The 27,439-nt window shown below is 31.6% G+C and overlaps 2 protein-coding genes and 2 long non-coding RNA genes across 11 annotated transcripts in view; 2 read left to right on the top strand and 2 right to left on the bottom strand.

Moving 5' to 3' along the window:
• LOC121127211 (proto-oncogene tyrosine-protein kinase ROS) overlaps nt 1–8,422 on the top strand; it is a 53,088-nt gene extending 44,666 nt beyond the window's left edge. The window contains exon 3 of the mRNA XM_040722558.2: nt 1,326–8,422. Within this exon, the coding sequence (XP_040578492.1) occupies nt 1,326–1,370 (45 nt within the window). The 3' untranslated portion in view covers nt 1,371–8,422. The remainder of the gene's footprint in view (nt 1–1,325) is intronic.
• LOC121127219 (immunoglobulin domain-containing protein oig-4) overlaps nt 1–27,439 on the bottom strand; it is a 75,040-nt gene that overhangs the window by 8,000 nt on the left and 39,601 nt on the right. For 5 of the 8 annotated variants that reach the window (XM_071892117.1, XM_040722576.2, XM_071892115.1 and 2 more), the window contains 2 exons: nt 22,473–22,622; nt 18,206–18,271 (listed from right to left, as the gene is read on the bottom strand). In XM_071892117.1, coding sequence (XP_071748218.1) covers nt 18,206–18,271; nt 22,473–22,622 — 216 coding nt within the window. Of the gene's footprint in view, nt 1–7,899; nt 9,129–18,205; nt 18,272–22,472; nt 22,623–27,439 lie in introns of those variants that run through there. The other 3 variants (XM_071892116.1, XM_040722578.2, XM_040722577.2) reach the window with 2 other exon arrangements.
• On the top strand, nt 12,033–18,276 carry LOC121127222 (uncharacterized). Its single transcript, XR_005867671.2, has 3 exons — nt 12,033–12,519; nt 12,630–13,163; nt 13,221–18,276. It is a non-coding gene; the product is annotated as an uncharacterized lncRNA (long non-coding RNA).
• On the bottom strand, nt 22,767–24,252 carry LOC139906764 (uncharacterized). Its single transcript, XR_011782656.1, has 2 exons — nt 23,496–24,252; nt 22,767–23,430 (listed from the first exon to the last, which is right to left on the bottom strand). It is a non-coding gene; the product is annotated as an uncharacterized lncRNA (long non-coding RNA).

Genomic DNA, 27,439 nt, shown 5'->3' with positions numbered 1-27,439 from the left:
GTTTTGATCTGCCATATAATACTAGAGTATATTTCTAAATGCTGAGGCCTGTAAAGCTTTTTGGATAGTAATTTGACTCAATTTCATGTATTATTTACTTAAACAATCTAGTGCCTCAAGGGAAGTCTGAGTATGGCACGAGGTCGACAGCTTATCTCGGTGCTTATGTATTCTCCTTGTTGGTATTTTCAATAAACTTGGACTAGACTACGTTCATTCCTTTGAGATCCCTTGAGTATTTGGGTATAAATTGGTATACTGCTCTGATAGAAGTTTATTTACTCCACAAAAAAGGTTTAAGTTGGACAACTTTGGCTATTGCCATCGTCAGAAAAATGAAAATAATCCTAGGAAGAATGTCAGAAATGCTTGTCTTATTATAGAGCATTTGCCTTGTATCTTAACTGACCACTGTTTATTACAGAGACATTCCATTCTTGCAGAAATATCAAGATTGGGATTCCACATCCCGAAATGATTCAAGTTTGTCACTAACTACTTTGTGTAAGGTGTCTGTTATCAAGCAGAACATTATTATTTATTTCTCAGACAAGAAGGAGCTGAGAATGGATGCATTTGTGGTGAAATAGAATTCAAACGGGTACTTTTTGCAAACAGATCAGATTCTGGAAAATGTAATTGCGAGATTCAGGGAACTAATGTATTTCCCGGCAATAGTAATAACATTTTGGAAGGAAGATTGTGGTATAAAGTACATAGATACAAATCGGAGTTTCTATGGGATCCAGATATTAAGAACGTCACAGATGTAAACTTCAATATTTTCATGACATGGAGGCCTTAAGCAAAATGGGCAATAAAATAGAATGAAGATTAATATAATTGAAGTAATTGTGGGATATGTGAGGGAATCTTCAGGCAAAAATATATTGTAAGCAGCATAGGGAGAATCTGTTGATAGCACGTGTTTATAAATAGTCAATAAAACTGGAAATTAGTGTTCCTTAAATTTAAAGCTACTTGGGATCTTCAAGCTTAAATTCAGTTTTTTACTTTTTAGGGCTTTCCATTTAGGTTTCTATTCTATAGCTAGATAGAACTGCTAGTAGCTCTGGTAAAACTTTGCAAGGTGATTACCATAAGAATAATAGGGTTCAAGATAAAATAAATTAAGAACACATATATTTTCATTCCGTTTTTGAGCCAAGAGAAAAGGTCTTGCTAAATGTAATTGAGGAAGTTTTCAAAAGTTGTCTCGTTTCAAAACAATGTTAAATCTAATCTAAAATAACAATAATAAATGTAGATTTTTGCCAGCGGCCGTTACAAAACTTAATTAATTATTTGTAAACCTTATTTTCTAGGTAATAAAGAGACAATATGTAAATCCCATCATATATCATGTATGATATTACCACTTTCATGTGTGCTGGATAAGGTTATATCCGTGATAAATTCTCAAATGCTTAAGAAAGAAGAATCTTTTTTATATTATAAGAGTTATCCAATATGAAACAAACTATTTATCTCTATAAATTTTATTAAATCTCCAGGGATGCAGACGAACATGAATAGGAAAAAGTTAAACATCCTTTCTTACCAATCGATCTACCCAGCAAAAAAAAAAAAAAAAAAACAATTAAAAAAATATATATATATATTTTGATTTTATTTTTGTGGATATATATTTTTGTGAGACATCGGTTTGTCATTAGCTCGGAGCTTGTTTACTCGGAATCAGTAAAATAAAAACTCGCATCGCAAATAATAGTATGAGGGATTGGAATCTGAAGCATGATAAATCTTACTCAATAAAAACCTTAGAAGTGTCTCATAGGTAATTAGAAGGATTCTAATTCTATCGTAACAAAATTAACGATTCACTGTTTTATATAGGGTATTATTTAGTTTTTTATTACTTTCAATTAATTATTATGCATATATCTTAGTAATATAATAGTTCAGTTCCTTCTGTTTCAAATTTATTAGCTTTAATAAATAACACAATTTAGCATTATTATAGTTGTATTAAATATTCTTAGAATTCAATACATCGAGTATTATTAAGTCTTCAATTATTCTTTTTGTTTACAAATACATTACCTATATCATGTCTACTTTTAATTATATGAAATTGAATTGATTATATTGTTACAATTTATTTATTATTTGTCTAATTGCTAAAAAGAATGTATTAATATTTCGTTACATTTTCACTATTTTCTTAAATAAAACCACTTATATTACTGAACTATGATTGTGCATTCTTTGAGTTGAAATATTTTTCTTCATTAAGATTTTAAGGAAAGGATCTTCATTTACATTAATCTCAGAAGCTATATTTGCACAAAATGAAGATATTTGTAAGAATTGGGTGATTTTGGCCACAATGTACGTGTTCGGTGCCCTTATTCTATCCCATGTGCATAAATTTAGGTAGGCGTAGTGGCTTAAAGGTATTTTTATTCTTGAGAGGATTTCTTTATAATTTATCAACATACTATCGGAGCCAACCGATGATCCTAATGATTTGAGATATTTTCCAAAACGGAATTGTGGCCACTCTTTGCATATTAGGGGCCATGAGGATATAAAAATTCGGGTTTCTCTTTATACAAAAAAATACCAAATTTGTAGGAAAAACTTAGTTTGCGTAAAAATGTTTTAATTGATTTTAAAGGTTTGATAGGACTTCCTGAAAACACCATAGTTAGATCGTCTGCATAGCACAGACATTTTAAAGTTCTGTCAGATTGTTGAAGTCATTTTATCGTGGCTACTGAGTGAACATCACGAATAAGTTTGTCTAAGCATATGATGAAATCTCCCTGGCGGACCCCCCTTTTATTCTCAAAATAACTGCACTTGTTTCAATAATTTATGGCTGTTCTGTTTCTTGCTAAGGTTACACCGACCATTCCAATGATATAGTCTCTAAAACAATTTATGTACAGCGTTTTGATGATATATTCGTCTTATAAAGTATCATAGGCCTTGGCAAAATCCACAACAATTAACGTCAGCTCTTGGTCACTTTCTATAGACGTCTGTAGAGTGAAAGGAATCCAGTACATTAGCTTATGTTTTAAGATGCCATACTGAGATTCATCCAAAATTTTATCTTAAATTTAAAAAGATTTGAAATAATGTATGTAAAAATCTTGTAAAGACAGTTTTGCATAGTAAGAGGCCTCATATTTTTTATAAATTTTGCATCTTTATTTTATTTTTTTTAGGAATCAGTATGATATTTCCATCAGACGCATATTAAGGAAAATATCCGACGTTCATTATCTTTACGTAAAATTGTAATAAAATAGGAGCGATATAAAGTATATTTTTTGTAAAATTCAAAACCAAAACCAGATGGTCTAGGAGTTTTATTAGATTTAGCGTTTTCTCTGAAAGCAGTTAAGATTTCTTGTATGGTTAAATGTTTCTAGATGAAATTATTATCATCAGGTGGAATTGTGAATATACGGTCTGCATTACATCTCAGTTCTTCGCAGAAGTATACAGATCGATGGGTGAATCTGGAACATTTCTTAAGTGATGTAAAATCGAAGCATTGATAGAGCTCGGGGAAGAAGGTTTTTATTTCTTTACATATTTCCGTAGGATTTTCAGATATTTCTCCACTTGCTAGCATGATTGACAAATCCTTGCTTTTGTTTCTTTTTTTCCTCATCATATCCCATTCTAGTCTTGATTTAGATAAGTCTTCGACGTTGTTCATTATTAATCTGGTTCTAAATGCTAGGTCAGAATCTTGGAAGATTTGATCCAGTTTGAATTTCTTTTTCACGATCTGAAATATCATCTGTATTTATACTTTCAATGATATCAATTTTCCTATTCCTATTGGCGGCCTCTCGGGCTCCAGCCTATCTTAATATAGCTTTAATCTTTGATACCATCTTTTGTACTTCATAGAACACTTTGCATCCTGTTTTCACATTGTATCTTGTGGTCTCAATTATTTCCTTGATCTCATCATTGACTTTGGTTGCATCTTATAGTGATGAATTAAGTTTCAAAGCTTTTTTATCTCTATGATTTGGGAAGTGTATCAAATTAATTTTAAAGCTAAGTCCCTTATGGTCGAATATTTTGGTATAGATTACTTTATATGACCTGACTGATTGCTTTTGAATACCACTGAATAGAAATAGGTCAATTCTTGAGGACATGGGTTTGGAAGACTTTTCAAAAGAAAAGAAAGTACAGCTATAATCTTTTACGGTTTCAGCTGCGTCATAGAGAATATATGATTCAATAATGGAGCAAAGTATTTTCTTTGCGCGGGCATTCGTGTTTCTGTTAGGGTTTGTACAAACCATGTTAGTTTCCAATTTTATATTAAAATACCCACTCATATTTGTTGGCCTGTGACCCAAAATTGGTAAAAGTCTTTTACTATAAAAATCAGGATTGTCCGAATTTGGGCCATAGATTCCCAGAATATCAAAATTTATTCCCCAAAGGTTCCAGGATACCTTTATAAGGTTCCCATCCGATTCTCGAAATTGAATTGTTGTTCTGAAATTCTTGTTGATCAGCAGTGTGACTCCATGTTTCAGATTTGAAAGTTGCTTGTCGAAGGCACTGAAAGTAAGATAAAAGTCCAGAACACAAAAATGGTTTTCTAAACAACACCGTTACAACAGCGTTACAATGTCCGGATAATCAAGATGTCGTAGAAGTCTCAATAAAGGGTACTTTCTCTCCAATTTTATCAGTGAATTACAATTGAGGGTTAACAAAGTTATCATTTCTATTTTTTCATTGTATTAGAGGATCATTTTCCCTGTACTTTGTTATTTCCATGAAGACCAGATATCCCACGAGTGCTGTCAGGGTCATTGTCTGGTTCACATGTAGGGATGCTCTTCTTTTGTAATTTTGAAGACGAGCTGATGGGAGACGATTGTGACCTCCTTGGATTGGATTCAAATCTAGACCTAGAGGGCAAAATATTTTTCATAGAAAGAGCACCTGTGTAATCTGTTGGGGAGTCCGTATCTGGCAGTCTTAAAATATATTTTTGGGACCTACCCTCCCTTCTCTTAGTTTCGGGAGTAGGAGTGTGCTGTTCTCTGTCTACTCTTCTTACAGTAGATTTCTCTTCCTAAGTGTCCTTTGTTCCACTTCAGAGGTGGACGATTTTGTAAATCCGTTTTATTAGTGACAGTTCGAATTTGTTCTTCCACCATGCCTTCCTCCCTCGTTTGGAGTTCTACAGTGTTTTTTAAAGGCGTGCGTCTGTTTGTGTAATGTAAAATTCTTCTGTTTGTTTTTCTGCGCTCGAACGTACCTGAGTTCAGAAGTTTTATTCAATTTATTTTCATTGCTAATTCTGACTTTTTCTTTTAGAACTTGTGTACATTCGCTTATTTGCAGTCTTTTTTTGGTGAAATTCAGCCTAGGATGTCCAAATCTAAAACATCTTTGGCATTGTAGTCTAACTCCAGGAAATCGGAGATTAAAAATACTTTCATCCACAGGCATTATTTTGGGGATATTCAAGGGATCCCCTACCGCCTCAAAAATATAATTTGAGGTCCTCCATTTCATTTTGTAATTCTTGAAGCATTCCTCCGCTTGGAGTCTCCAGGATTTTATTCAGGGTGGGAGTCAACAATGTCAACAAATTTACGAACAATTTCTTTCAGTCTGCTTTCGTCGATTCTTTTAAAAGTATTAACTGCAGTAATGGGAAGTTTTTCTTGTTATCTAATTTAAAATTTTCAATGCTTTTGATTTTCATATCAATAGTCGCAATTTCACCCCAAAGTCCAGTTACATTGGTTTTGTAACATTTCTTTAATCTCTCCAGCTTGGACGAATGACCATAGGGACCTTGGTATAAAAGCAAGAGTATCCAAAGCCATATTGGGATGTGCGCCAGTGACTCCGTCTTCTGTGAAACCATAATTTATAGCTACTTTGTAGAGGGGTAACTGCTTCATATTTACATTGCTGAAAGCATGTTGGCTTTCTGACACTTTTAAGGTTATAACAAAAGTTTCCCACAAGATACTTGCACTAAGGTCAATTTTGTTTAGTGCATTTTTGACAATTTCCTCTCTCTTAGAAAGGACTCTCGCATAAGACATGATCTTGCCCTTTTTCAGGCAATGTGTTGGACTCTGGAGGGTGGACATTAGCATTTTCTTCCATTTCAAGGGACTGATTATATATGAATATATATATTATACCTTTTTTTGCGTAGATTACTCTACTCCAGGAATAAACACGCTAATAGGTATAATATTTTTTGAAGAGGAAGGGAAAAAGGAAAAATAAAAATGCGCAAGCGTAGAGTGAGAAGAATTAAATCCAAAGAAGACAGATGAGACGAAAGAAAAAAAGAGACTCAAGTGAGTCTTACATCAAGTCCAACAATGATAGATCAAAAACTTATGTGTGATGTTAGCTTTAAAAGGTAAAAATCCCAGGAGTAGGATTCCTAGGAAGACAATTTCTTTGTAACAGAGCCAAATAGATCACTTTTCACATTTAAATTATCACTAGAGAGATCACTTCTGATTTACACAAATGAATAAAACACTATTTCTTCCAAACTAGTTTCCTATCACTTCAAAAACTTTTTTTTATGCAGAGTGACTAGACGCACGTCTCACACATCAATACATAAAATAAATTCAGATATTCCTTTAGAAGTATACAGACGTTAAGAAGTTACTGTTTTTTATCATATAATCACTTAAAAGTTCCGAAAACTATTTATGCCCATACTCCTCTTAGATTAGGAGATGAAGCTGAGTTGAAGTAAGAAGAGATATACTCTATAATTTCAATAAAAGAGCTCTGGATGGAGGATGATAACTTTTTTCGCTCCTCTTGGGCATTTGATCCGATTATTATATCGCTTTATGGAACTCTTGTAAAAGTATATGATGATTCTCTAGAAGATCTAGAATAATGGATGTATTCTTGAGCATAAAGGCGATGAGAAGTAATTATTATATATCTTGATGTTAAGGAACATCTGTATAATGAACTATCCTTGCATTAAAGGAGATGAGATCCAGCAAGTGAGCCACAAAGAGGCGAGATCTCTTGACTAAGTGTAACCTATAGTTGAAAAGAAGATCTGATATGAAAAGGCGTGTTCCAACTTGAACAGATATCCCAATTTGAAAATATGAATTCCTTGGAAGACGAAGGATGATTGGATGGGGATCCATATATCACAATGCTCTCTTGGAAATCCATTCAAATTCTCATGAATTAAATATCTTGACACACAGTTCCAAATTATAGCTTTCAAGCCTTCCCATAAATCCCAATAACTTGAAAATCATTATGATCACATTATATTTATTATCAATCACAATCTACTATCAGATATACGATATATCAAATCAATAGAAAATAATAAAATTCTTATGGTAAGAAATCGTTGGGCCGGCGTATTGAACAATACTTCAATCTCTTTCAATATTTATACAAAAATGTGGTCGTGTGAATTATTGATTTATCATAATAATATCATTCAATACCTAAATATCGTATCATGATACAAAAAATGTATTGTTACAACCTTAATGAAAACTAATGAAAGTATTATCTCAATCAATGAGTTATATAAGTACAAAACAAATACAAGGAAACACATCAAACGTAAAATATTATTATAAAACATAATCTCGATTCTTGATTGCAGACTTTGACTTGCAACTCAATTTGGACTTTAGTTCCTATTTTAAAATTTGAAACTACACTTATATTACAATCAAAGACTTACAACTTGACTTGAAATCTAATCAATACTGTATTGGATTTTAGACAATTTTCAACAAACTTTCTCTCCATTTGAGGACTCTAACTGGTCCTAATGAAAATAGTAAAATACTCGAAAAAAATATTCAAGGACCTGCACTAATGAACAAATAAAGATAGTAAGAAATATAATACATTTATATTGTAAATCTAAATTTATTTACGTACAATAAACATTGTAAATTAAAATCAGTATTTATTACACAATTATCCAATAATAATGTCATTTACATTTCAACTAATAAAATTTTTTATAGGAACACTATTTAAAAAAATATAACGAAACAAAAGAAACTTTAATACACAAATCAGGGATAAGCCTGTCGTCGAGGATATCTCCGAATAAGTTGATTAGAATTGGAGCTAAGTATTTCTTAAAATTTTTAATTAACTCGAAAGGGAGACCCCAAAATGTTGGAGATTTTTTTTTATATTCATTGATGTATTTTTTTACTTCCCTCCAAAGTAATATTAGCTCTTAGAATTGCACTGACAAGTTCAGTAAATACCCCGGACGTGTCAGGGGTGCTGTATGGAGTTTTTATTTTTTCTACATTGTTTTTTTTTTGTTTTATAATAATAATATTTATTTATTTACAATAAACATTTATATGTATTTATATTCAATTATTACCTATCTAAAAATTTAATTTAATTTTTGTTTATTTATTATTAACTATAACTAATCATTACCATCACTCATCAAAGAATAAGGTAATAACAAAAAATGGAATCGACGTAGCTTAGTGGACAACACACTTAAGAGAAATTATTCTCTTGAACTCAATGTGTGTAGGTTCGCGGACCAGTCATTTCTTGAGAGAGAAATTAACTATATATATATATATAGATTTCACACAAGATTCTTAGGTCAGATGGAGTAAACGTAATACAATAATTTTTACTTATACTTAATCATTGCAACTCCATCGGACCAATTAAACATTTAAAAAACACACAAAGGAAAAAAAGAAGAATCTGTAGATCCAGAGAAGATCTTGGCCAGTTTAAAAAAATATATGCTGGTAAACATTATTTTATCTATACCATTTCAAACCCAACGTTGCGCCTCTCTTGTCAAAAATACCAAAAATTCTTACGATAATATTCTTTAGCTCTTCCAAACCTCTAGGAATAGTAGACCTTGCCTTTAATATTTGCATCATTCATTTCTCTAACCCACAGAACATGTAACCTCTATAAGGCCCTTCGTTTGAGAACTACTGCTTCACCTCGCTTCTATTTTAACATAGATATAGGAGAGCGCCTTCATCCACTCTAAGAATGGCGAAGCTCCCAGCTTCCCCAACAGAACTCCTCCGTTCAGATAGCTATAATCTTTTCAATTTTCTCTACAGTCCCTAAAAGAAAACGTTTAATTTCCAAAAAGACTTCATCTTTCTAGGGATGTCAAAAAGAATTGATATCATAATATATTGTGATACTTATCAATACATACAGTTATTGATATTATTAATACATACAGTTATTGATATTATTAATACAGATTAACAAATTTCATTTCAATGAGTTATTGAAAATTAGTTACTACTTAGACATTTTGATGTGACATCATTATTTATGAGCCAGCTAACTCTGATGAAGCTCATTACTAATTAGTAATACTAATATTACAATAAATGAAAATGGACTCCTATTGTTTTTATCATGGAAAATCTAAATTTTAACTATTTACGTAAATAATATACTAGTTGAGTCTGGTATTTGCAAACCATTGGACTAAGGAAATCGTAGTCCCTAAATAGGGTGATTATTAATATTTATTCATGGCACATATAATTTACTCTTTGTTTTTTAAATTCGTGGTGACATTCTCCTTGATGGAAATTCTATCAACGCTCCTCTATTGACTGGCATTAAAGATCCAAAAACAAAGAATTAAACAGGATCATATGTAAACAGCAAAGAACCAATATTTATGGAATAATTCAAGAAAAATTTAGTATAATAAGGGATCATAGAATAACTTATCTCTACTGGAATATTCATTATTGAATGTTCGATGCACCAATTTGGCAAATTGTTCTGATTTTTTAGCTCATTCAAAACCAAGATGGTGTATTTTTATTGATGTCATGATAAATTTACAAGAAACATAATTATTTGTAAACCTTCATTTTTACGTACTAAAGAGACAATATGTAAATGTTTTCATATACCATGAATGAGAGTACAACTTTCATGTGTTTTGGATAACGTTAAATCCGTGATGAAGACTGAAAATGGAAGAATATTTTTATGTAATGGGAGTTATCCAATATGAGATAAACTATTCATCTCTAGAAATTGCAGACCAACACGAAAGGGTCCCACTTTTTATAAGTGGGGATATTTTTTTTTTTGTGTTATACATCCGTTTGTCATTGGCTCGGTGCATGGTTACTCAGAATTAGTCAAATAAAAACTTGCATCGCAAAGAATAGTATAAGGGATCAGATATATAATAAAAAAGACTCCATAAAAACATAAGAAGTGTCTTATCCTTTGAAAGATTCTGGGCCTTTCGCAGCAGAATTGGCTTTTCACTTTTTTTTATTCTTAAAGAAGATATTAGTCAGTTTTTCATCACTTTCAATCAATTATTATGTATATATTTTAATTATATAGTAGTTTAGTTCCTTCTGTTCAAATTTATAAGCTTTAATATAAAGTATAATTTAGCATTATTATAGTTGTTTTTAATATTTTTAGAATTGAATATATCGAGTATTATTAGGTCTTCAATTATACCTTGTGTGTGCAGATGTAATATCTGTACAATGTCTACTTTTAAGTTAATGAAATTGAATTGAAATTGCAGATAAATATATCGAGAAAGAGAGTTTAAGATAGCCTTCTCCTTGTTTTTCTTCTAAAAGTTTTTTATTAGTATAGTGATATCAGGAGTGACAATTAGAGTATTCATAATGTATAATTGTTCGCTTAGACACTACAGCACGAATTCGATCATATATAAATGAAATTGAAATGAGCGTAATAGAGACTAATGATTCATACCACATGCGCTATATACACCAAGAACACGAAAGGACTCTTATCAATGAAATATTTATCCTGGAGTAGGAGATCAAGCAAAGTTGACTTAAGTAATCTAATTAATCTAGTGGAACCATCACTGTGGATTTGTAAAAGAGCAAAGCGTATTCCCCGAAGACGTGAAGCAACTGTCAATTGTTTGGTGAAGGAAATTGGGTGATGGCTGCGACTTTTTCTGAGCCTGGTGATTTGCTGTTGGATGAGACAATATATCCCGCATACTTCAAGGATTCACCTATTTGATTTTTTGGTTCTCATAGTGTGATATTATTCTCCTTACATAGCACATGAACTAATTGATCTCCGAGTTAACTCAGTTCTTCAGGGTTGGAAGCAAATATGATGATGTCATCGACGATTTTCTTTACTCCGTTCAAACAATCTAATACTCTGTCGCCTTTCAAACCAAATTAATCTGCAGAAGTGTTCAGTCCCATTGGAGCTCTACAATATTGAAAACGTCCAAGGGTGCATGGAATGGGGTCAGGTTGCGAAACTTTTCATAGAGTTAAGTCTGCCAAAATCTCTTAGTGTCATATAATAAAAAGAAGTATTTGGATGTTGATGGAATGGAAGATGAGAGTTCTATAGGCGATGGAAAATGATGAAGCGGTCATTTAACAAAATCGTTTAGGTTTGTGTAATACAAGGCGAACCATAGGGATCCATTTGGTTTTGAAATTACCATACCAGGACTGACACAATAAGTAGGTTGGTTAATTGTTTCAATTACGCCTAATGAAATTTTCAAACGCATCTCTGAAGCATATGGAATATTTCGTACTGTTGTAACGTGCATAAGGGAAATTTCCACATTGGCCTTCAAGTATATTTCATAGGACGACCCTGTCTCTCCCTTAAGATTTTCGGAAGATTGTAAAACATAATAAAATTCAAATGGAGTCTTAGCTTCAAATGGCGTGCAATTTGTTAGTGTAACATAAGTTTGGTTCAGTAAAAAATGGGGCATGCTCCATGGATTATTACATTTTGCTATGTTATTTATTTAAGAGAATTATTAGTCGTTTTAAATATTGCATACATTAATTTTTTTAAATTATAATATTAATATATAAACATAAAAAAATTAATATATGCATTATTTAAATTTCAAATTTCTACTATTTACATATCAGATTAATATTAATAAGAAGAAAAAAGGACAAGTGATCAAATTGATCCAATCAAACTTCAAAAGTACACCCTCCCCCCTCCTTAGACGAAAGAAAAAAATAATCAAAATTTCCCTTTTTTTATCGTCTAATAAAATAGAAAATAAACAAAAAATAATCAAGCAATATAAACAACCGTAATTGATTTATTCAGGGGATATTTTACAGTGCACAGTTGAATATTCAGTTAGGATCCTGGCGATTCAAAAAGCAGGAAATAATCTATATATCCAGAAATTGTCTACTTTACGGACTATGTCCAATTTAAAATAATTATTTTATTTTTTCAGGATTTTAAAAGGACCTAAGAAGGTTGGAGAAAGAAATTCTCTGATTGATTTATTTTTAACCAAAACGTTGTCAGTCTTGCTCAGACGATTGTCGAGCATTTGTCTTTGGGTTCCTGGAGAGGGATCGTAAGCCACCTTCTCTATCGTCTCGAAGAAGTACTCCACGTCACCATTTACCATAGGAATAGGAAAAAAAATCGAAGAAGCCTGAAATCAAAGATCCCGAGCGACCAGTAAGTAACCGGAAGACCGAATATTTAGATCCTTGATTCATTGGTACTGAATTCCTCAGTCGCCACAAAACCAAAGGCAAAGCATTCATGCAATTTTCATTGTCTTCTAGTATCCGTGCAACTACACGGGGTTTTAAGGATCTGTGAAACCGTTCAATTAGTCTGTTTGATTCAGGATGATATGATGTGGTCGTCCTATTCGCGATTCCAAATGCCCTGCAGACATTTGTCTCCCAATCTTGATATCCAACTGTCCAAGAAAGCTCCGCCAAATGTATTGGAGGGGATATTTGGTAATGGGATCACTTCTGGCCACCTCGTATACCAATCCATTATAGTAAAGGGATAGCGCTGTCCTTTGACGAGTGTGAACAGGCCAATTATATCAATGTGGATGAAGGCAAGTCTGGCTGATGGTGGATCGAAAGAGAAAGTGGGCCTGCATGTTCTAAAAGGCTTTGTTTGTTGACAGGCAATGCATTCTTAGTAAAATTGTTAACATCATAACCTAATTTAAGGCAAGCGAAGAAAAGTGATATCCTCCTTAAAGTCTCTTTGAATCCTGGATAATTTAATAATTTGTCGCCGAAGTTCTGGAGAGGACACTATGGCACGAAATAAGTTTTCGTTATTGAAGCCTGCAAGTAAAGTTCCTGAAAGAAACTCGAGATAAGGTTTACCATTAAAATTTAACAATTTAGGGTCATTGAGTCTTCGATCGTTAATGACATCTTGAAGAAAATTGGGCTTAATTTGATGTTGTTGATATTTCTCAAGAATATCCGCAGTGTGGTTGGATTTTCCTGAAACATGCTCAATCCTACAATTAAACTCTGCTACATAAGCAAATATGCGGAATTGTCTTGGAGTCCAGGAGGGATGGTGAATGTCTATCGTCGACACTAAAGGCTTATGATCTGTGAATACTTTAAAATTTTGTCCATCTAATGTCCCTAGAATATGTTTATTACTTTTCTTAATACTAAGTATTTCCCTATCAAAACTTGAATATTTTTTTTGCTTTTCAGATAAGGCTTTAGACCAAAATGCTAGTGGTTGCCAGTACCAATTCACTTTCTGTTCCAGAACAGCTCCAATTCTGGTATCATCCCCATTTGTTGTAAGGGCTAAAGGTAACGAGTTGTCTCAGAATGAAAGTTTAGTAGTTGAAGATAAACTGTGTTTTATACTTGGAAAAGCTCTTTCACATTCATCGTTCCATATGACTTTAATATGTTTTTAAACTATATATAATCCATATAGTCCATTTTGACAAATTCTTGATTAATTGTGAATAGAATTGAGCCATGTCTAAAAATCTCTGTAAATTAAGGTTATACCATAACGCATGTACGACTGATGTTTGACTTCTACCACACTTTTAGCATGTACGTCATATTAGATGAGTGTTTGCCGGTTTTGTAAAAATCTATTTTTCCTTCCCACCATTCCGTACGATACATTAAATTGAAAAATTCTAGCAATAGCAAGTCATAAACAATGATTGGTTCTATATTTTGTCAAAATCTGCCTGTGTTACCCAGCAGTACAATACACCCGATTGGAAATTCTAGTAAGGCCGATTACATAATGGTCTAACCCTGTATTTCTATTAACCTTGCTGTAAATCCTCTTTCGATTTTGTAGCTGAAATTCTTGTAATAGTTTCAACTTTCGATTTAAGAGGTTTAAACCACTCTGGGGAAATATAATGCCCAAGAAACTCAACAGAGTCCCTGAAAAACTTGCATTTTTCAAGAGAAAGTACCAACCCGGAAGTTTTAAGCTACAACAAAGCTGTATTTTTAATTATATCATCAAGATACACAAAGACTTATTTAATTCACCTCAAAACAGAATCGATGATTCGTTGGAATGTCTGGGCAGCGTTTTTAAACCCAAACGATATTCTTAAGTACTCCTACAATCCAAATGGCGCAATGATAGCTGTTTTACTGATGGAGTCTTCTATTGTTAGTCTTTTGTTGTTTTTTTAACTTTTTTGTAGTTTTCAACCGAATCAAGGAGTTATATTTTTAGTTTCCAGAGGAATTTCTTGAGTGGGATGGAAAGGTTAAGAAATGGTGTAATTTGCCTAAAATCTTCGATAAAACAAGAATATAGTCTAGTCTGCTCGTGATTGTGTTCTTATTTTCACACCCGTGAATGTATGAGGTGGCCGTACTGGGTTATGTCGTAAGCCGATATCAACTAGTGAGTACTCCGTTATGTCATCTATGTTATCTCTATTCCTCACATTTCTAGATCCCCGTATCCTTTGGCATCTCTGCTTATATTGAGGTCTTCCATTTTAATAATATTGTCCATTGGAAAATAATATTTTCCTAATATGTCAGAGAAATATTTCTAGATGTCTTTGTTGGGATCGTAGAATGAGAAAAGAATAGCCTTTTGTTCAAAAATATTGAGTTCAACAACTGCGTAATTCCTGATATTGTCATTACCCTCAAACACAATAAAGGGTGTTACGGCACTTCGTGACCAGGATGGCTCAGTATCTGATGATCTCAGTTCTGTTAGGAAGATAGCACATGAGTATTTTTCCAGTAATTATAAATGTATCCAATGTAACGTTTTTCTAACTCAGTCAAATGATGGGATTTCATCTCACCAAAACTTCAGAAACAAATAGAAAAAACGACTGCTGAGGGGTTAATTAAACTTAATTATTTAATGTATTTAATTTTTTGGTGAATATTTATATGAATGTTAGGGTATTTGATTTTATAGAACATAATATCGACGTGAGTTTCACTTCGTGTGGAGCACACAGACATAGTATCTTCGCTGTTTAATCAGTTAAGAAGTAATATGTTAAGGTAGGGATTCAAGTGTAAATCTTTGATATAAGTCTTAATAATTTAGGGAGTAAATAAAAATTAAGTGTAAATGCAAGGTGAGGCAAAAATAGAAAAGAGATCTTAATACAATTATATGTATTTAGTAATCTGGGGTGAGATGAATAATGATACGCCTGTTTGATTCGAGAATTAATTATGAATTAAGTTTTAAGACGCTTCAACGTCTAGGTAAATAGTAAAGCACTGCCTTGCCGAATTAAGTTGTACTGACATAACTGTTTCAATTATTTCAAGGCGAAAGAACCCAATAGACAACCTAAAACTTCAAAAAGAGCAGCTCGCTAAAGAGAAAAAGACTGTTATCCTATTTGATGGATCGGAAGATTTCTTTTTCTGTAGAGCTGAGACTCTGAGTCTATTAATAACATAGAGAGTTGGAGGGAAAGGGAGATATGTAAAGGGTAGCTGGAGGAATGAGTGGCCCTTATGTACGACACATAGTGTTAGACACGTACTTTACCATAGATAGGAGGGCATAGTGTTATGATTTTCCTGAAGAGGAAGTGAAGGATCTAATCTAACCCACTTAATAACTAGATTAGAGGTTGCTGTAAAAAAAAACAGTAAAAAAGGGAGGACGATGGGAATATGATTGTTAGTGTATTTAAAACATCAACCAGTACCTGGATTGCAATGGATGATGAAAATAAAGAAATGGATATAGTTGTCCCATCTATAAACGAAGAACACTGTGTGATAAATCCCGAAGCCTCACATAAGTTAAAAGGTTACTTTGTTTTTTGAAGAGACTATGACATTATGGGTATAACATAGACGTAGCTATTAAAATTGTTGGGAAATATGGCATATCAGACAAAATTACCCCATAACAAAAATGAAACCGGGAAATTCCTAGGGGGCGAATTCCCTCATGTAACGTTTCCCAAAGTACCATCGTGGACAGCAAAGTTACGAAAGGAAATTTTACGTATCTAATTATAATTTGAGGAAAAAATACTATAATTAGCAAAATTACTAAATTAAAATTTGTAAACTTAAATCTACTCGGTAAAACAACCAATTTGGATATCGATTTGATTGGGTGGGATGCGGTTCAAAGAAATAGCAGATCCTAAGAACTTGACACTCTATGTATAAATTTGTGAGTTCTCCAGATGGATTGTAGATTTTTTTCCATCTCAATTGAAGGTAACCATATTCATGAGTTTGCGTTTACTTCTTCAAATTCTGAATAGTTCCTATTTTCTCCCAGGGTCTATTCAACGAGGATCTTCTCAAACAGTCGAAACGACTAATGATATCCGACTGCCTCCTCGCCTTGTCCTCCTCACTTTTGTTAATTGTGACTCATATTAAACTTTCCAATCTTCCTTTGTTGCTAATAACCATACAATATCTGATGTGCCGATATCAGAAACCTTGTCCCCTTTCGCTTTAGCCTCAATTTCTAGAATTTTCTCAGTGATAATTACATCAGCGACCTCTTCATAACAAATTAACATAAAAGTGGAGACAAGTTCCATTGCCTCGTCAGAACCAAGATATTATGTTAACCGAATTTCTTCCCCGTCAGATACAACCAATGGCAAATGACCAACCTATTTCCAATTATATGGACAGTTGTTTCATTGCTCTTCAGTGATTCATTGAATAATATCCCTAACCCATGAACAATTAAGGGCTTAATTTGCATGGTTTATCCATATTTTAGACTATGTTATTAACCAGTTCAGTAAGAGTTTCCATAAAATTGAACTTATTATCTCCTACTGAACTCACTACAATGTCCGCCTTTTCCAGGTCATTCAAGTACTTTACCTACTCCATAACTCTACATCAATAAGTATATCCGTATGATAAGATGTAGTAAGATGGGTCAACTGTAATATTGATTTGATATTACTTATACTTGATTTACAATATAGCTGAGTAGATGGATTGGTAATGAATGGACCGTAACTTTTTCCCTTACATGTTCGTCTGCATTCCTGGAAATGTATTAAAATTTATAGAGATACTATTTCTATTATACTGAATTATTCTGGGTCATTTCAAAATTATTTGTTCTTCGCTTTTTTACATAGGAACAAGTTTGAGTCTTTCTTTTTGTATCAAAAATGGAGGAGCGTCTATAGAATTTTATCAAGGGGGGATATCACCAATAATATTTAAAAAAAGTGTAAAGCATATCTGAAATTACAAATTCCCCCATTTGGGAGCTTCCTTAGACCCACTATTTGTAAACACTAAACTCACCTATTATATTATTTACGTAAATAATTAACATTTTGATTTTAATGACAATAACAATCGGAATTTTAATTTATTGTAGATATGACTAGTTTCCTTTTTAGTTATTTATTACTAATAATTAAGATTTTAGTTATTACTAATTAGCTTCTTTTATAGAAATGACTGGTCCATAAATAGAAATGATCTATGTTGTCACATATTTTCAATAAATCATTGTAATAACCAGCTTTAATCTATATCAATACCCATATGTATTGACATCGTATCACAATACCTTAATATGTCAATATTTGTTTACCTCTCTTTATTATTCCATAATGTTCTGTTACGTTATATAAATAAAACATGTTTAGAATTTCAAAAACCCAAAACAGAAGTGTAAAGTAAATTAACATATAAATATAACACAGTTACACAGAAAAACTTTTTGGGTTTCTTCTTCTTAAAATTACATTTGAACATATCTTTCACTTGAAAAATAGAGAAATTTTCAATTTGGCAAAATACAATATTTGGAAAATCATTTTGTATCCTTACAATTTGGAATGAACTGATATATCACATTCCTATTGTTTAATCAAAGTACCTACCTGAGTTGCAGGATCAATTTCCATTTTAGACTTGAGACGACGTTTTCCTTTGTACCATTCACTTATCTGTTAACATATAATACTAGCTATTAAAATTTATCTAATTATTCAATCAAAAATAGAATGTACATCACAAATAATACAGTGGAATTTACAAGAGCATGAAGACACAAATATAATAATTATCTAATGGTGAAAAGCATATAATACTTTTTTTGAGAAAGAAACATATCTGACTAATGAAAACTTAACAAAATGTTTGTCATCAGTTTGATATTTTTTGTTCTTTCAGAGCTTTCAATCTTTCCAAACCTCTAATTTTATCCTTTTTTTATTAAAAAAAATGAAAGGAATAAAAATTTTGTAAAGAAGAATTTTGTATCGCATTATGGCAACGACGGTTATTAAAAAGTGCATGGACGTAAAGGGTCAAAATTATGATAATTCTTCAAAAACAAACACTTTTTACTATAAAATAATCTTGTTTTGAATTTTCTAACGTGTGTCGCTATGGAAATTAAAGCAAATCATAGCTTAGTTCAATTATACATATGATTTTAACATAGTGTAAATTCTATTTTTTATCTTACAAATGTTACAATATATCCATTTTAACATACCCGAAACAATTTATGTAACAAAATTTCATTTTCATACTCCTACCCTAAACAACAAAAAATAAAACACTGATAAATAATCCGTCTTGCCAAGGGAGTTTTATTTTTGCCAAGTTCCCCTTGGAGGATTTCATAGATCTTGGCCATACCAATAATCTTCCTAACATGAATTCTTTTAGAAGCAATTTTTCTGTCATTAATGAGTGTTGCCCACGGAAGTTGATTAATCCCTCTGATAGGAGTTGGAGTGTTCACTTTAACATTTTGATTAGCAAATAAATCCTGCACCATAATTCCTAAATCTACTAAGATTGCATCTCCTGAAGTTTGTTGGGTTTTTTAATAGGTCTGATATTTCGATTATTTGGCGATCACTACAGGAGCCACCATACACAGATGATATGTAGGTGACCACACTTATCGGACTAATTCCTAACATAACTTTTTCTGTATTGCTGTTCTTGTAGGAACTTCATGTTGCTATTTGAGCTACAACGCTATATTGTTTACAGTTAATAGAGGTTTGAATAAAATGCCTAAAAAACGTCGCCGTATGTCTAGATTTCTGTAAATAGAGACCAGGAAATTCGGAATACCTTACTAGATGAAACACAGATTTTATATAGGATTTGTCTGTTAAAGTGTTCTATTAGTCCACTGTAGAAAGACGCCACTTATTATCCTCGTACCATAATTAAGAGCGCGGATATTTACAAAAAAAAAAAAAAATAATAATGTAAAGTATAAGTCAGATTTCTACTCCGACCTTAAAAAGATACTTGTTTCTTTTAATATACCCCTGTTCACTGTCGATCATCCTACTTTCAACAAATTTATGGAGAAATACATAAATAAACCCGTCTCTCGCTGAAGGATCATTTTTAAATTTACGAAGGATATTGATCAAAATGTTATGTCCTAAATCAAAGACAATACGGAAGGGAAGGATATTTTTGTAGTCATCAATGGGGCTAAGGATAATCTGGAGCAATCAATTACAGCTTTATTAATTGGTACTTTGGACGGCTATTTCCTTGGTCGCCCATATCTCATCAACGTGATTTATATTAAGAGTCTTAATGTCGCCAATATTATTAAGTTTGTTGTCTAGAGTATTCAATTAACTGCAAGAGTTAATCACGTATGGAGCTCCATATACACCAAAGTTTCAGCCGGCTCTAATTCAGATACCATCTTTATGGACAATTCCGATACCGATTCCTTATTATATATATATACATAGTTGTTAACAGGTTTAAATTAAAATTTAAAAAAGTTAATTACCGTACTTGCTTAGGAGTCCATTTCATTTTTGGTTGCCTCATATTAAGAATTTGACGCCCCTTCTTTGTTAGATATTTAAAGTCAGCCTCATCGCCCCTTGCCCTCTGATCTAATTTTAACTGCCTCACTTCAAAAAAAAAAAAAAAAAATGAAATACTTGCCACACTAACAAAACGCTATTTTCTATTATTTTAGTAGTTCAGCCCATTTGAGATCAAATAATTTTTAACTGTCTCCAGTTCCTAACTGAGTTTTATATGATTGCCATAGGAATTCAAATATGTATAAACCAGAGTTTGAGTCCAGACTCGGGTCCTTTTTACTGTAACCGGGATGGATACTGATGACTCGAACTTGACTAAGTAAATATCGACTCGATTTCAGTTCTGTTATAAACAATATTATTCAACAAACATAGAAAAATAGATATTTATTGAAAAAGTTACATGATGGTTTCAGTGTAAACCGCTCAACCCAACTCTTACTTTTATGCACTTTTTGAACAACTCATGGTACAATTGAAATGTTTGGGCACTAAAAATGGGGGTACTTCTAAATTGATTGATACAAGTAAATTTCCTGTACAAACCCGCAAATTTGTATATCAATGTATTTCCCCTTCCCATCCCTTATTATCTTTTTTTTAATTTGTCTGAACGACGTCGTCTAGTCTAGCTATTTTACTTATTTGTAACCTTAATTTTGTCTCCAAAAATGAGCTCAAATAATTCATATTATCCCTATAAATAATTATGCATAGGTATCGGAGGAACCGGCATTATTGAGCCGATTCTAATAACCAATTCCGATACTTAAAAAAACACAAGGATTCTTGTCGATTCCAAAGCATCAGTACACCCATTGTAAAAAGTATAAAACATTTACTAATTGTCAAATGTAACTCTGAAATTTCTAATTTATAAAAGTAAGCCTTTATTTTTAAATAACTAATCATACGCCATGATTATATTTTATCTAATAATATCAAAAAGTCTTATGCAGAACCATAAAATATAAGTAGCTTGTCGAACCATAAAATATTAGTAGTTGTCTAACTCTAGTTTTTTCACGTAAAGACTTGGGTATTCTCATTTAGTTTTGCAAATTTAGATACTTAATAAATATTACTATTGGACTACTTCAAGATTAGCAACAACTCATAAGCTGCAAGAAATGGTGTTCAGAAAACTGAATAATGTCAAAAACAACTGCCTAAGTAGTCATAAAAACGGGTGTATTAGACTTAGGGAAGATATATAATTAGCCATTGTTTTCTATATCCACGATAATATGTTACAACCTAACTAAACGTAGGAACAGTTATCTAGTCTTAATAAGGAGTCTTATCTTTGAACGTAACTGTATAATTAGCTATTTCCCTAAATCTCTACGATGGCATTTTAGAAAACTATATTAAGTCAAGAATAGCTCCCTTAATTTTCACACTCGAGAGTCTTTGTTCCATATTTAAGATTAGTAATTAATGTTAAAAATATAAATACATTTATTAACTTTTACGTTTTAATTTTTAGATAAACATTTTACTAGTAAGAAATACAAGCAGGATACTACAAGCGGTTCAAATTATTTTTTTTTAGAGATGATGTATTTCATTCTAATATTTACTTTTCTATTCAAAGATTAATTTATTGATTTGTGTATTTATCATCTACTGTTGTTATTAATAATTATTTGGAGCTATCTATCTATTTAACATTGTATATGTAACTTAAATTTGTAATTAATAATTTATATAATGATTTTTTGTTTAGCCGGTTGATTTGATTAAATTTAACAATTATTTTTAAACTATAAAATGTAAATATATTTTGAAAAACTTTATTTTGAGGTTCCATTAGTAATTTATTGAGGTAGAAATATTGTCCATGATTAATTTTAATTTTATAAAGTATAACGTTTCCAGACTTGGACTGTTTTCAAAACCACTATAAGTAAAAAACTTCTATGTTTTATTATTATACATGTTTTTAAAATAATTTTCTTAATACCCTCAAAAGTTATAACAAAACAGGCAGCGGATTATTTCAACAATATTTTAGTCAATGGTACATAAGTCTCGCTCCCGCTTTCTCGCTCTCTGACAAAAATCAAATTTCTACGCATATCCAACATGTATGTTGCTATGAAGCATAGAAGTGTTTAGTAGATTTATGCAATTATTTCAATTATATCTCTGAAATAATCATTAGATATAAAATAATTAATAAGACTAGCATACTACTCAATTTAAAGTTTGCTTATGATGAATAAAACAGTCAATTTTAACATTGAATAGAAAATATTTTTATGATTCGTATAAATATTTAGATTATGTCTTTCAGTGGTAATTATATAATTATATTTACATGTAAATATCCGTGATCATAAAGCTCACGTCCATCCTTAAACCAAATTATCTTAGGCCTTGGTTTCCCTTTCGCAACACAAATAAAGACAATTTTGTGTCCCAAAACATATTCATAATCAAAATGTGAAGCTTTAGTTATGCGTGCACCCTGAAACAGAAGAATAAAAGTTAATGAATAAAAACCCAAATTGAGCCATTATCGCTGCTATTTTGATGATGCATAATGGAAAATGAGATAAAAAAATTGTTGAAACCTTCTTTAGCTGAATAAATACTGAGTAAAACAGCAAACTATTTTTATATTATGAATATATTTTTGTGTTTTTTACAATAACTACTACTAATGTGTATGAGAAATTTTATTTAAGAAAACATTTTTCTCTAAATTCATACTTATATAACCAGCTAAAAGAATATTATTTTTTTATCCAGAAAAATGTTTTAAACTTATTATGTTAAGAAATATATAGGTTCAATGTACAGCATGGAAATAATACATAACAATAGCTTTGCTTGTATCTTCAGTATACAAAACATACATCTTCAACTAAGCGTCGGACGAAGATACGACATTATTATGTGGCATTTGAAATAAGCAACATACGATTAAATGCTATATTTAATGGTAAGTATATTAGTTAGACAGATCCATAAAAAATTTCTATATAGAAAGCAAATGGAATATTCTTAAAATAATATTTGTATTGTATTTCAATAACAAGAGTATCTTCTACTTCATTTTCCCGTTTTGTATATATATGTATAATAGGCAATATATTTCGGAGTAATAATATCTATGATGATTATGCCTTCAAATAACATATATCTATATAGATGTAGTGTTATATCGGAGAACGAAATATATTGAGATTGAATTTGAACCCAAAATAGTCAAGTGCCATATTTCTCAGATCCTATATTTGTGGCAACGAATTACGAACCCGTCTCTAGCCAACCTGTGAATAAAACAAAGAAGAATAAATAAGTAAGAAATAATTTGGTTTTTTTTTATCGCCTTAACTATAAGCGTTGACCTGTTTAAAAGAGCTATTTCTCAAAAACCTCATAGACTTTGATGTGTTTCCAATACTTTAAAAACTGGTTCAAGAAATTTTAAATCTCAAAATAAGATTTTTGTAATATTTATAAGATTCCCATTAAAGAGAGAAACTAATTAAAAACAACAAACAGACGGCAGTCGTTTTGAGAGAGAAAGAATGAGTGCTTGAAAAAAAAACAATTAATTATTATTCATTAGATAGAGTGGCATATAAGCAAATATTGACTTTTTATAAGTGTCCATATATTCTTGGAGGCATTTTGAATTCGTTTTATGAAGGATGTATATTGTGTAATATGGAAAAACATCTTATTTATCTCGTACTAAAAAACAAACAAATAAGATATATATATATATCTTGTTGACTGTATAAATTACTGTCAAGAAGGAAAATAAATAAATCAAAATCTCATGTTTCAGGAGTTGAGAATATAAAATGTAGTTCTACATATTTATTTTGCTCCAATTTGGTATGTGTATACGTTATTTTTAGTAGAAGTTGTAATAAATGAGAAAAAAAATTTAGAGTACTTGTGATGATGCCAATGCAATAATAAGCTGTCATCAAACAGTTTTTTATCTGTGACATCGAGAACTTACAATCACCCTCACGTGAGATGTGTGAGTTTGAAGAAAGAAAGAAAAAAGAAATCAAAATACTTAATGTCCTTTTAAAAATTGTTCATATAAATTATCTCTTAGTGTAGTATCTCCCCCCTCCCCCTTATAGTTATGTAGGCTATAAATTCATTAAGTACGACATATTCTATATACGTATATGTGCTCTGCAATGCCATGATGAATGAAAACTTTTTTATATATAATGTATAGGTTTACGTGATGATCAGAGAGTTAAATGGATTGCAATTGTCATTTGTCAGAGTATTTTATTTACATAAAATTTACTACATACATACCTTTTACTTACTTAGATCCACATGATCGAGTATGAAAGGGAATAGTTGAAACAAAATATACTTTTTGAGCATACAACTCAGCCTATTGAATTGATATTAAGATCTAAGTAACTTAACTACCAATTTCATAACAGATCTGGTATATGGTACTTTTACTGTAATGTCAATTCTAATGTTTGCGAATAAAAATATTTATGATCATGTTAATACAGTTATGCTATTAAGACGTAAATTTTATTGTTGTTGCAAAGTTCACAATAATATGGTACTTTTGGGAACAATTTCATACCATATATACTATGTATAATATTAATTATAGTATTTGCAGATTTTTGTATCAAGTTCCCCATCGATGTACATAAATGCTGGCAATTAAGGACTACCGTAGGTATTGAAAGATTGCCGGGACTGGAAGTTGAAAAAAAAAAGAATGTGTGAAATTGGTGTTTCTTCCACAGACCAAATGGCAATTGCAAATGATACTGCATTCTCCCACTGTCAAATATATTGAAAAGCTCGCTTAAGGATACAATAACTATGGATTAAGTTTATCCATACAAAGAAGATTATATCTCACAAGACAAACACATTTTTATTGGTATTTTATCGGAGGTATGTCTCCTTGATGGTGGAACTGTTGAGGGAAGTGTACAAAGAAAAAATTCATTAAGGAAATTAGAAACATACGAAATTCTCTTAAATTTGACCCTAATTTCAAAGATCGGTAAGGATTCAAATTTTTTATTGGGATAATTCCAAAGATGGTAAATGATGTGTATTACAATTAAGTCATTTCCCTCCCTGTTATTCCTTCATTATGATAAGCTGTTTGTTATATATTTCTAGTGTACTTAGTAATGCACCTGGCAGGTAAGTCACAGCCAAGAAGTATGATCATTAGTGTTTAAAATCGGATTTATTTTGGGGTTGGTAAAAAAAAAAGAAACCAAAATCAACATAGTAACCCTGACAATTAGAATAATCTTTTCTTAGGGAAGCAGCAGAGCTGTCATGAAGTTTAATTAGATCAGATACAATCAGCTGTGATGAGTGAGGAGCGGGAGAAGGAAATAAACAAGCACATTGGCAAGAAATACTCCGATATTCATCCTTAATTCTACTGAGTCCAACAAGGACTTACAAATCATAACTCTTCAACAAATCGTCAAGGTCACTCACTTTCTTTTATGAGCACAAAAGAACCTTCAATCTGGTTTGGCTTATAATTGAATGTTTTAGGAAAAGAAGTCCTCTGCGCAAGAGTTAAATAATAATGACAACAGCGAAAGAAAATATTATTCCTCCTTCATATTACAAATTCCAAAAATACACAGGATTTACATCACTAATTATAATGTAAATAAAACTTTATACATATACTGAAATAATCCTCCTCTCTCGGTCTGATTTTGTTTCATAATATGTGTAGTTATGATCTGATGGATCTCCTTCCCTCTACTTTATCATTATTGTATCACCAACTGGATATATTATGTATCTTGGTGTGAATGATAGTTATTATTGTATATATATATTTCTCAGATTTAAGCTATTATGAGTTATTGTTATTTTAATATTATGTATGGTGATATATGATATGTTGAGAGGTTTATTGCTGAGTTGTGTGTCTGAATATGAGACGCGTATGATGAGAATCACCAAGGCCAAACATCACATGCTGGGAGCAGGTGATGAGGGGAATTGGAGAGTTCTAGAACAACTAGCATTATACCCCAAACGTCTATAAATATATGTTATGATGTATGTAGGAGACTTAATCGCCAGATTATCTCCGAAGAACTAAGTAATAAATAAGGCAGTGTGCAAACGTACTACGTGATTCTTATTATCAACCCTAAACTCCAAAACAACAACTTAAGGTAGGCCTAATAGTTATCCCATTGAACACAGCGGTGTTCTCATTTGACTCCCACTAAATTGTATCCTGAGAAGGAATGCTTATCAAATATTGATCTTATATTAATCCAAACTAAAAAAATATAAGTAAACTTTGTAGTAGCCTTTTCCACGATTGCTAGAAAAGGACACTACAAATTGGCGCAGTCGAGTAGGATGCTGTCAGTCTTGAGCAACTTTTGCTCTTGCTTTAGTTTATTTTTGTTATCGGCCGAAAATCGCAAATGTAAAGTAATGTAAAAGTAGATTTTGTAAACATCTCTCAAGATGTAAGTACGGTATAGGACCTAATATTTGAAAAGCCTCCCGAGGAGAACGGTAGTGACGTAATCTTAATGCGGTAGAGGACAGGGCAGGAAAAGTTTCTCAGTATTCCTTTAAAGTAGAATCAATGCGCAAAATCACTGTCCACCCTACAGTTTAGTGCAGTAAATTTACGGAGGGTAGTTATTAGATCTGACTGTAGATTTCTTAAAGAAATATGTAATTAGTAACCCAAAAAATAAATTTAAGTGAATGATAGAATTTAATGTCGGTTAAAAATTATTGAATTATCATGTGACTTAAGGGGAATGGGATGAGTGGGAGTATATAGACAAATTTATATATGTTATCTCTTTTGTATAATTATTTTGTGTTTATGTATTCAATTTTACATGTATATATTTATGTATGTGGGATCGAAGAATATAATCTGACATACATGTTCACTCCGTGTGGGGCATCTATAGCAGATATATATTTGGAGATGAATAATTAAATTGAAGGTTATATTATTAGAAGAACACAAGGGGTAGAGATAATTAGTAAACTCATGTATCTATATATATTTCTTTAGACTAAGCTGGGGTGAGACGAATAGTGATACGCCCATTTGATTCGCGTTTTGATTCTGAAATAAGTTTTGATTACGTTTTGATTCTGAAATAAGTTTTGATTACGCTTTGAGGTCAGGATAAATAGTAAATCGCTGTTTTGCCAATTTAAGTTTTATAAAATTACTGACCTATTTGTTTTAACAATTTAAAGGACAGAAAATGCAGACATCAGGCGACAATCTCAATTCCATCG

This window comes from Lepeophtheirus salmonis, chromosome 12 (assembly GCF_016086655.4).
Source record: "Lepeophtheirus salmonis chromosome 12, UVic_Lsal_1.4, whole genome shotgun sequence".
Classification (NCBI taxonomy): domain Eukaryota; kingdom Metazoa; phylum Arthropoda; class Copepoda; order Siphonostomatoida; family Caligidae; genus Lepeophtheirus; species Lepeophtheirus salmonis.
This window is presented reverse-complemented; position numbering and strand designations above follow the sequence as displayed.